Source organism: Salmo trutta, chromosome 14 (genome assembly GCF_901001165.1).
Source record: "Salmo trutta chromosome 14, fSalTru1.1, whole genome shotgun sequence".
NCBI classification, from domain to species: domain Eukaryota; kingdom Metazoa; phylum Chordata; class Actinopteri; order Salmoniformes; family Salmonidae; genus Salmo; species Salmo trutta.
In genome coordinates, this window is record NC_042970.1 from 10,573,459 (window position 1) to 10,585,904 (window position 12,446).

The following is a 12,446-nucleotide window of genomic DNA, read 5'->3' on the forward strand; positions in this document are numbered from 1 at the left end:
ATAAAGAATCCACTATCAGAACCATAGCTGATAAAGAATCCACTATTGGAACCATAGCTGATAAAGAATCCACTATCGGAACCATAGCTGATAAATAATCCACTATCGGAACCATAGCTGATAAATAATCCACAATCAGAACCATAGCTGATAAAGAATCCACTATCAGAACCATAGCTGATAAAGAATCCACTATCAGAACCATAGCTGATAAAGAATCCACTATCGGAACCATAGCTGATAAATAATCCACAATCAGAACCATAGCTGATAAAGAATCCACTATCAGAACCATAGTTGATAAATAATCCACTATCAGAACCATAGCTGATAAATAATCCACAATCAGAACCATGGCTGATAGATAATCCACTGTCGGAACCATAGCTGATAAAGAATCCACTATCGGAACCATAGCTGATAAAGAATGCACTATCGGAACCATAGCTGATAAATAATCCACTATCAGAACCATAGCTGATAAAGAATCCACTATCAGAACCATAGCTGATAAAGAATCCACTATCAGAACCATAGCTGATAAAGAATCCACTATCGGAACCATAGCTGATAAATAATCCACTATCAGAACCATAGCTGATAAAGAATCCACAATCAGAACCATAGCTGATAAAGAATCCACTATCAGAACCATAGTTGATAAATAATCCACTATCAGAACCATAGCTGATAAATAATCCACTATCAGAACCATAGTTGATAAATAATCCACTATCAGAACCATAGCTGATAAATAATCCACAATCAGAACCAAAGTTGATAGATAATCCACTATCGGAACCATAGCTGATAAAGAATCCACTATCGGAACCATAGCTGATAAAGAATCCACTATCGGAACCATAGCTGATAAAGAATCCACTATCGGAACCATAGCTGATAAAGAATCCACTATCAGAACCATAGCTGATAAATAATCCCCTATCAGAACCATAGCTGATAAATAATCCACTATCAGAACCATAGCTGATAAATAATCCACTATCAGAACCATAGCTGAGAAAGAATCCACTATCGGAACCATAGCTGATAAAAAAATGTCTCAAATTATTTTAGAAGTTAGAACTCAAACCGAGTTTGACAACCTGTTGCACCAGGGTAGATAACACAGACTCTCGAAAGCTCAAACATCTGAAAATGATACTAAAAGCACACACACAGTATATCAGTTTATAGTTTGTCTAGATGACAGACAGAGGGAAAGAAAGAAAGAAAGGCAGCTAACCAGCTACCACAAACACAGAGCTGCCACTGAGGAATCTGAGTAGTACATTAACAGGAAGTGATTTCAGATAGAACTGGACTGTTGACCAAAAGACCACACTGTCCATCATGCTGTTCCACTGGTCAAACGGGTCCGAGGGAACGTGTGATTAGTCACTTCCAAATACAGACAAAAATCCCACAAATGTACCTTGTTTTGGCTTGTTGTTTTTACTTCAGTCTGTTACATCATTTTCAAGAGGCATTTCCAGGTAAAAAACATGGTATTTTAAACAAGGGGCTGTTTGAAAGGGGGTCAAATAAGCATTGCCAATTCTTTTTTGACAGGTAACATACCACATCTTCTGTCTGAAATAAGTGTGTGTGTGTGTGTGTGTGTGTGTGTGTGTGTGTGTGTGTGTGTGTGTGTGTGTGTGTGTGTGTGTGTGTGTGTGTGTGTGTGTGTGTGTGTGTGTGTGTGAGTACTTTATGATGACTGGGAACAACCTCCTGCTGTAACAGGCCTCAGTCAGTGTTTTCACTGTGGAGAACTAGCCGTCTGATCCCCTGGGGCATGATGAGCAACACACACACACAGTTCTCGCACGCTATGCAGGCCCAGGAATGCTGCTTGCCTGGCACTCTGCTTTTATAACCTTCAATTTCCCGGCAAATTACCAGAGACCAGATAGGTAGAAGCATACAGCTGGTCTCCCCTGAAGCAGCTAGTTAGCCAGCTAACCCGGGGTTGACCTAAACGCACAGCTGGCTTCCCCTGAAGCAGCTAGTTAGCCAGCTAACCCGGGGTTTACCTAAACGCACAGCTGGCTTCCCCTGAAACAGCTAGTTAGCCAGCTAACCCAGGGTTGACCTAAACGCACAGCTGGCTTCCCCTGAATCAGCTAGTTAGCCAGCTAACCCGGGGTTTACCTAAACGCACAGCTGGTCTCCCCTGAAACAGCTAGTTAGCCAGCTAACCCAGGGTTGACCTAAACGCACAGCTGGCCTCCCCTGAAACAGCTAGTTAGCCAGCTAACCCAGGGTTGACCTAAACGCACAGCTGGCTGACAGATCATACCAGGTTGTGTTACACAATAGCAACAGAGCATTTCTTAATTCATAATTTTTTGACGGGAACAGTTCAGGTGATCACTCCCCATTTTTCTCAGTTTTCTTCCATGTTGTAGCTACTGCACACAACCCTGTACATGACCTGAGTGCCTACAGACCCCCTCACCTCTCTCCCCTCTCTCTCTTCCCTCCTCTATCTCTCTCCCTCTCGGGTCTCTCGCCCTCACTGAGGAGTTCCCTTAACAGGACCCCCCATACAGACAGTCAACAGGAAAGAGGCCCCAACTATTGCTAGTTGTTTCTTCTAGGACTACTGATAACTGTGTCCTCTAGGACTACTGATAACTGTGTCTTCTAGGACTACTGATAACTGTCTTCTAGGACTACTGATAACTGTCTTCTAGGACTACTGATAACTGTGTCTTCTAGGACTACTGATAACTGTCTTCTAGGACTACTGATAACTGTCCTCTAGGACTACTGATAACTGTCTTCTAGGACTACTGATAACTGTCCTCTAGGACTACTGATAACTGTCTTCTAGGACTACTGATAACTGTCCTCTAGGACTACTGATAACTGCCCTCTAGGACTACTGATAACTGCCTTCTAGGACTACTGATAACTGTCCTCTAGGACTACTGATAACTGTGTCTTCTAGGACTACTGATAACTGTCTTCTAGGACTACTGATAACTGTGTCCTCTAGGACTACTGATAACTGTCTTCTAGGACTACTGATAACTGTGTCTTCTAGGACTACTGATAACTGTCTTCTAGGACTACTGATAACTGTCCTCTAGGACTACTGATAACTGTCTTCTAGGACTACTGATAACTGTGTCTTCTAGGACTACTGATAACTGTCTTCTAGGACTACTGATAACTGTCCTCTAGGACTACTGATAACTGTGTCTTCTAGGACTACTGATAACTGTGTCCTCTAGGACTACCAATAACTGTCTTCTAGGACTACTGATAACTGTGTCCTCTAGGACTAGTGATAACTGTCTTATAGGACTACTGATAACTGTGTCCTCTAGGACTACTGATAACTGTGTCCTCTAGGACTACTGATAACTGTCTTCTAGGACTACTGATAACTGTCCTCTAGCACTACTGATAACTGTGTCTTCTAGGACTACTGATAACTGTCTTCTAGGACTACTGATAACTGTCTTCTAGGAATACTAATAACTGTGTCCTCTAGGACTACTGATAACTGTCTTCTAGGACTACTGATAACTGTCCTCTAGGACTACTGATAACTGTGTCCTCTAGGACTACTGATAACTGTCTTCTAGGACTATTGATAACTGTTCTCTAGGACTACTGATAACTGTTTTCTAGGACTACTGATAACTGTGTCCTCTAGGACTACTGATAACTGTGTCCTCTAGGACTACTGATAGCTGTGTCCTCTAGGCTACTGATAACTGTCTTCTAGGACTACTGATAACTGTCTTCTAGGACTACTGATAACTGTCTTCTAGGACTACTGATAACTGTCCTCTAGGACTACTGATAACTGTGTCTTCTAGGACTACTGATAACTGTGTCCTCTAGGACTACTGATAACTGTGTCCTCTAGGACTACTGATAAATGTCTTCTAGGACTACTGATAACTGTGTCCTCTAGGACTGCTGATAACTGTGTCCTCTAGGACTGCTGATAACTGTGTCCTCTAGGACTACTGATAATTGTGTCCTCTAGGACTACTGATATCTGTGTCCTTTAGGACTGCTGATAACTGTGTCCTCTAGGACTGCTGATAACTGTGTCCTCTAGGACTACTGATAACTGTGTCCTCTAGGACTACTGATAATTGTGTCCTCTAGGACTGCTGATGGTTATGTGAATCTATCAACAAATTCTCTACATAGAACTACATAGAACTATCCAATGACCACGTAATTATCCCACTGTCCATGTGCTGTGTTTTTTTATTGGGTGCATATTGTGAATAATATCCATACCAGACATGAACTACATCTAATTGACTAATTATTTGGTTCACTGCAGCTCAGTGTTATGTACCTAAGTAGTACCTGCAATACTACAAACCTGAACCAAGTCTTCAGGACTATATTAGGCTGCATTGTAGGAAGAGAGGGGGTCGAGCCCATGGCAGGTTATTTATACAATGCCAACTGATGTCAGGCTTCCTGTCCGCCAGGATAGGGCAGTGGTCTCCATTCTCTGGCCCGAGGAACACAGGAAGGTGGACCCCTGACTCACCTGTCCTGAAATATACTGGTGACCCTATGACAAACAGGCTACAGCCCTAACACTGGCCTATAATGCACAGACAGACAGACAGACAGACAGACAGACAGACAGACAGACAGACAGACAGACAGACAGACAGACAGACAGACAGACAGACAGACAGACAGACAGACAGACAGACAGACAGACAGACACACACACACACAGATTGATCACTTCACTTGTCAGTCCTGGCAGGACATTGTTGGGGCAAAACACGGACTGATGTGTTGTCTTAAGGGGTCCATCCTCATGTCTCCACTGAGTTGGTTTTAAGGCCATTGTTTTGGCTTGTTGTTTTTACTTCAGTCTGTTACATAATTTTCACGAGGCATTTCCAGGCAAAAAGGAATTGAGATGGATATATTTTATCCCCAGCTCACAGATGCAAGCACATTCTTCACAGTTTTCACTTGTTTGTTTAAAAAAAATCTCTGTACAATGTTTATTAGCCTCGCTTTGCCAGGGTTCAGAAAGAACCTTGTCTGTTTGACCAAGAGAGACCTGGGAAATGTTGACTATTTGCCTGCTGTACCTGGCTGAGATAGTTCAGAGGAAATGGTGCCACGGGTGGGATAATCACCACAGAGACGTCCTCTGACCCCACCACAAACATCAGATACAGATCTGACACATTTTCCACTGAACAATATGCAGGATATGATCAAAGCTTAGGTCTTCACCTGTTAGCCATAAACCCGGTTGGTCCAGTAGACCACTACTCAGTTACCTATAGTTCTGACACAATCATATGTTCTGGGATCAGAATTCATGTCTGTGTTCTGGTGTTTGTTTCTGTTTGTCTGTATCATAACCACAACTGCTCTTTGGTGAATGAATGAATGAATGAATGAATGAATGAATGAGTGAGTGAGTGAGTGAGTGATTGAGTGAGTGAATGAATGAGTGAATGAATGGATTAATGAGTGAGTGAGTGAGTGAGTGAATGAGTGAATGAATGGATTAATGGATGAGTGAGTGAGTGAGTGAGTGAATGGACTAATGGATGAGTGAGTGAGTGAGTGAGTGAATGAATGAGTGAGTGAGTGAATGAGTGAGTGAATGAGTGAGTGAGTGAGTGAATGAATGAGTGAATGAATGGATTAATGGATGGAAGAATGAATTAATAAATAATCAAGGCATCTTCTGCATTACAAAGCTGCTTATATCAGAGGACGTCTATTTTCTCACAAGAGTGAATGGCTCATCCCATACAATTGAAGCTGCAGACGCAAATGCAAAATGAAAAACCAATCGAGCTCATATTGAATTCAAACAAACATGACTAGACAGGAGACGACAGATGCCAATTGTTGTCTGTCCTGATAAAAACATGACAATCAAACTGGGGGACTGTAATGCATAATAATGACTACCTTTGCCAGCCTTCTCTGTAGAAAGGCCCATGCTACAGGGACGTGTCACATCATTGTAAAATATTATTCCGACACACTGCTGCAGTGACAGTGATGTGAGAGACCCTCAGTGTTAGTCAGTGAGAACTGAAAGCTGTTGTACTGTAATCAACTACTGTATATTAAGGCCGTGTTTTTTTCTAACTCTGGTTCTAACAGCACATATGGAGATGAGCAATGTTCTCTGTCGTTTTGTTCCCTTTTTTAAAATTATTATTATTGTTAGAGTTATTTGGAGCTAATAGAGTTATTCGGCTGTCCCCATAAGATAACCCTTTGAAGAACCCTTTTTGGTTCCAGGTAGAATCCTTTCGGAGAGGGTTCTACAGTATATGGAACTCAAAACGGTTCTACTTGGAACCGAAAAGGGTTTTACCTGGAACCAAAATATTGCATACAAGTCTCTATTTAATCCAAGTAGGAGATAATGTCTGTGCTCTGCCACTTGTTGGGTTGAAGTTTTGTTTACATTTAGTGAGGTGTCATTTTACGTGATACCAAGGGAGTCTGTTACAGAGGGATTGGGCCAACTTGGATAGTGTATACACTATGGCATACTGTAAATGGTTCTAATCATATAAATGTTTCTACATTTATACTTTCTCTTTCTCACGAAGACATATACTTTAATGACAGAGAGTGTTAGTGTAAAATGGTCTAGACAGTTGAAGGCTGTTGTGGTTTGTTTATTCCTCTCTGTCCTGTTAAATATTCCGCTCTCTGCACTCCTGTATCCAGCCAAATACACACACACACACACACACACACACACACACACACACACACACACACACACACACACACACACAAGGGTAGATAAATAAACTTGATTTACAGCCCAGAACAACTTTCTCACATGAAACCAATTACTCTTAAAAAAACATTTCTAAAAGGTTCAACTTCATATTAATCTCCAACATCAACATACACTATATATACAAAGGTATGTGGACACCCCTTCAAATTAGTGGATTCAGGCTATTTTAGCCACAACCACAAAGGATGTTGACATAAAATCAAGCACACAGCCATGCAATCTCCATAAACAAACATTGGCAGTAGAATGGCCTTACTGAAGAGCTCAGTGACTTTCAACGTGGCACCGTTATAGGATGCCACCTTTCCAACAAGTCAGATCGTCAAATTTCTGCTCTGCTAGAGCTGCCCCGGTCAACTGTAAGTGCTGTTATTGTGAAGTGGAAACATCTAAGAGCAACAATGGCTCAGCCGCGAAGTGGTAGGCCACACAAGCTCACAGAACGGGACCGCCGAGTGCTGAAGTGAGTGAAAATCGTCTGTCCTCGGTTGCAACACTCATTACCTAGTTCCAAACTGCCTCTGGAAGCAACATCAGCACAATAACTGTTCGTCAGGAGCTTCATGAAATGGGTTTCCATGGCAGAGCAGCCGCACACAAGCCTAAGACCACCATGCGCAATCCCAACCGTCGACTGAAGTGGTGTAAAGCTCGCCGCCATTGGACTCTGGAGCAGTGGAAACGTGTTCTCTGGCAGTGATGAATTACGTTTCACCCTCTGGCAGTCTGACGGATGTGTATGGGTTTGGCGGATGCCAGGCGAATGCTACCTGCACCAATGGGCAGTGGAATAATGGTCTGTGGTTATTTTTCATGGTTCGGACTAGGCTCCTTCCCCAGTGAAGGGAAAGCTTAACGCTACAGCATACAATGACATTCTAGATTATTCTGTGCTTCAAACTTTGTGGTAACAGTTTGTGGAATGCCCTTTCCTGTTTCAGCATGACAATGCCCCCATGCACAAAGCAAGGTCCATACAGAAATGGTTTGTCAAGATCGGTGTTGAAGAACTTGACTTTCCTGCACAGAGCCCTTACCAATACCTCAACCCCAGGCCTAATCGGCCAACATCAGTGCCCGACCTCACTAATGCTCTTGTGGCTGAATGGAAGCAAGTCCCCTCAGCAATGTTCCAACATCTAGTGGAAAGCCTTCCCAGAAGAGTGGAGGCTGTTATAGCAGTAAAGGGGGGAACCAACTCCATATTAATGCCCAGGATTTTGGAATGAGATGTTCGACGAGCAGGTGTCCACATACTTTTGATCATGTAGTGTATGTGAAAATGGCGCGTTTATATATTTTGTAGTAAATAAGATAGAGGAAGATGTGTTTCCAATGACATCATCTGTGTGCTTCATGTGATTTTAACCATTTGAGGAGGCAATGCCTACTAATTGACTACCAATTGCCTACTAATTGGTTGACGATGTCATCGTCCTCTATCTTTTTTACTACAGAACATAGAAACGCGCCATTTTCACATAATGTATGTTGATGTTGTGGTGCTGGAGATGATGAATACGACGTTTCCCTTTAAGAGGCCATGTTTAGCTCAGAATAAATGGGTTGTATTTGGTCCAGATTGAATACTTTAATCGTCTCATTAGTCTTGCTGTGTGGTTGTGTCCTGTGGTGAGTGGGCAGCCAGTTCCAAGAATCAATGCCATTAATGTGGTAGTCCTCAAATCCAGATGAAACTATTCTCATGCTGGATTAGTCAGATTTAGACAGAATACTAAATTGTGCCGAGTTGTTACTTACAGGTGGGCCCCCAGATTAACCTCCATTTCTGGATGTCTCACGTTCATTCCAATAGCCGAGTGAAAACCGGACTTGGTAGTGTAGCAACACGAGATTAGGGTCAAATCAACAACTAAGACATTTGCCATTTTCCTCAAAGAGTGGTTGAATGAATACCTTTCACATATCTAGCTATGATCTGGATGCACAGATCTACAGAACAAGATCCCTGACATGTGCTGTTGTTGAACCCTGCAAATAAAGTTTGTAGCAAAGTTCTACATGTTGTAGCAATTCGGGGAAGCATCAAGAAAGCTTCCACGGGGGTGCGCTTATCCGTTTTATCAACATCATTTTTTGTTACAACAAGACTCCTATAAATAGAGAGGAGCGTCCTATGTGGAATACACGTGGCTTTGGTTTAGAAGCATCAAATCAAATAAAAAAAATCTAATCAAATTGTATTACACATATTTAGCAGATGTTGTTGCGGGTGTAGCGAAATGCTTGTGTTCCTAGCTCCAGCAGTGCACACATCCCATCTGGCCCTGCTATCGTTAATGAGTGTACAGCCTATTACGACAATCCACAGCATGTTATTGTTATTGTAGATTTACCGTTGAGTCGCTTGATAGCGATCAATAGGTTCCTCAGCAGAAGGAACAGCAGTGAGAAACAATAGTTGGCCTCCTTTTCCAGTGGTCCCCTGCCAGCAGAGGCTTGGCCTTGTCGATACGAGGCCGGGCCATTGTGTGAGCCGACCAGTCAGTCAGTCACACTGCTGAACACAGGCCAAACAGGCACGTGGCACCACATCACCTCCCTACCCTTACCCCTGGCTGTAGCCCTGGTCCTAGATCTAGCCCTGTCCTGGCTCAAGCTCTGGTCCTGCCCGGTCCTGCCCAGTCCTGCACTCTGCTTGACATGGACTCCAGTCAAACTAACACGGGGCTAGATTACATTACACAGGACATGGCCTGGCCGTAAACTCCTAAAAGAATAGTTTAGTACTTATCATTGATGTGCTCTTGAATAAAAATGTATGAATTAAAAAATAAAACCTTAATAATAGTAGGTAATGAATGTGTTGACTAGAATACTGAAAACAAGTTTGACAGATAATAACAAGTTTAAAGATAATAACACAATGAAATGTTACAAGATAATCCAAATATAGATCGGATCTATTAGAAACCGTTTGTATCTAAAATAAACAATAATTCCATGGAGAAACGTTTCCTATTTCTGTCTGACTTTACAACCTGATTTATATCATTTTAAAAACGGTAAAGGGAGGAGTGCTGTTTTAAAAACAATGGTCGGACAAAGACAGTAAAATCACAATGCTCTGCATTCAAACACAACAGTTCCACCTCACATCTGACCTCATCCATCCCACACCCAGATCTGTCTTCGCCAGTTCTGGACCTGTCAATCAACGGACACCCCACCCAGATACACTCACAGCTTCCATTATCACCCAGATCTGCTGCCTCTACACTTTAAAGAGGAGCTAAGTAGTAAAACACGTTGAAGCAGATTCTACATGGTTGGTTTTGTGTTTGGACACGCTCAATGTATTCTGTGGAAACAGCCAACAGCCAACACAAGTTCAAGGCATATACTGTACTGTAACTTATCACTGATGCCATGAAGCATTTTTTCCTGACACCACCCAAAACTATTTTGTTCTTTGACTGAGCTACACACTGTCTGGAGTGTCAAGGTTTCTTCAGTCTTGTCTTTGAAAGTACAGCTTCGTAGCAATTGACGTTGTTGTGGTTGTATGCTGTTAGCTAAGAATTTGGACTTGGCTGCCAAATAATGTCCATGAATGTCCAGCCAAAGCGCCAATAGCATTGTACGGTACTTCAGCATTTTAGCATTGGCCCAACCAAGGAGAACAAAATGTTGACAGTCAGTTTTATAAATACCCAGCTATTACTTCTGTATTCACTAAAGGGTCTAGGTAGCACGGACCTTAAGAGATAGAAATAGGCCTGGAAATGGCCTGACCTTTAGGGAAGCAGAGAGTCTCGTAATGACCAGAGAGAAAAGCAAGTTGTTGTCTGCATCACACAGATCATAGAGAAAAAGAGAGAGGGAGAGAGAGAAAGAGAGAGAGGGAGAGAGAGAAAGAGAGAGAGGGAGAGAGAGAAAAAGAGAGAGGGAGAGAGAGAAAGAGAGGGGAGGGGTAGGGGAGAGACAGAGAGTTCTCCCTCCTGAACAGTGTTGTTCAATCACCTATTATCACCAATTTAGAATATCACTTACCGGTAAGGGGAGGAGAGATGGGAGCTGGGGAGCTACCGTACAAAGGTAAGAACTGAGGGACCATAAGTCAAAGATGGTGGTTAAGATGGTCCTAACAAGTTAATGTCAGAGAGATAGCGATAGAGTGGAAAAGGAGGGGTGAAGACAAATCCAGTGTTCTGAGATGAATCTGTACTCACGTTGATGTCCAGGCTGCACAGGCTGAGAGAGTCCACATCCCTCATCTGTTTCCTCTTCTTCTGTAAACACACAATAACAACACAAAGGGTGAGTTTTAGGGAGACCATTGAAGTTAAGTAACATGAGAGCAACTGAATTAAAGTAATTTACTACCTCACACAGTTGCTAAGCTACAGGTTGACCTGTGAAAACCAAAAGAGGTTTCTAACCTTTAGGGTCTTTTGTGATTGATACAGGTTAAATGAAGGTATGGAGGCTATGAGGACAGTGAGAAGAAGAGGTACAGCCTCTTTCTATATGGAGGCTATGAGGCCAGTGAGAAGAAGAGGCACACCCTCTTTCTATATGGAGGCTATGAGACCAGTGAGAAGAAGAGGTACAGACTCTTTCTATATTTTTTATACTCCGATTTAGAGTTTTGATAGGAATGAAGCATGCATATGCCTAAGGCTAACAGAAATCCAGCATACATTAAGCCAATCATTGGTGCACTTAATAGTTGGCTCTTCCCCAACCATTTTAGTAGATAAACTAGGCTGCTATATTTACAGGCCTAGCAGCAGTTAGTCTAAATGGATTCCATCCGCTGTTTCCTTCTCCTTGGCATTGTATTCTCCACAGGCTGTAGTGTGTTATTATTGTTGCCCTATAACAGTTTAATTTCCATGACAACAAGTGTTCTCCAGCTTGGCTACCAGGGCTTCTCTGAGGTCAGGGAGAGCAGTTGAACAATGTATGTAATGGAACACAGGAAGCACAGAGAGAAAGATGGATTATGTATGTGAACTCAGTACAACACGGTACACACAGGTTGTACAACTGATGTATATTTGGCCTGAAACAACGGAGAGTTTGTCTGCACAAAAATCTCTCCACAAAGCTTGTGTATTGTCTCCACAACGTCTCCACAGATGCACACATATTTTCGGGAGCTGAGCTGAACACGACAATGACACATCCTTCCTACTGTAAAACAGAACATCACAACACACTCCAACGGAGACTATGCAAATAGTCTTGGTAGCACAGACGTATCTAAACACTTACAGTGAGCTCCAAAAGTATTGGGACCTTGATCATTTTGTTGTTGTTTTGGCTCTGTACTCCAGCACTTTGGATTTAAAATGATACAATGCCTATGAGGTTAGTTCAGTAAAAAATGACAGCACTTTTTGTACGTAGTCCCCCATTTTAGGGGACCAAAAGTATTGGGACAATTTCATGTGTATTAAAGTAGTCAAAATGTAGCATTTGGTCCCATGTTCCCAGTGCGCAATGATTCCATTAAGCTTGCGGCTCTACAAACTTGTTGGATGCATTTGCTGTTTGATTTGGTTGTGTTTCAGATTATTTTGTGCCCAATAGAAATTTATTTAATTTTGGAGTCACTTTTATTGTAAATAACAATAGAATATGTTTCTAAACACTTCTAAATGAATGTGGATGCTACCATGAT

At 42.2% G+C, this 12,446-nt stretch overlaps 1 protein-coding gene across 2 annotated transcripts in view; it reads right to left on the bottom strand.

The window, feature by feature from the left end:
* Positions 1-12,446, bottom strand: part of LOC115207378 (rho guanine nucleotide exchange factor 3) — a 114,325-nt gene that overhangs the window by 59,217 nt on the left and 42,662 nt on the right. For both annotated transcript variants that reach the window (XM_029774412.1, XM_029774415.1), the window contains one exon: positions 10,990-11,049. In XM_029774412.1, coding sequence (XP_029630272.1) covers positions 10,990-11,049 — 60 coding nt within the window. The remainder of the gene's footprint in view (positions 1-10,989; positions 11,050-12,446) is intronic.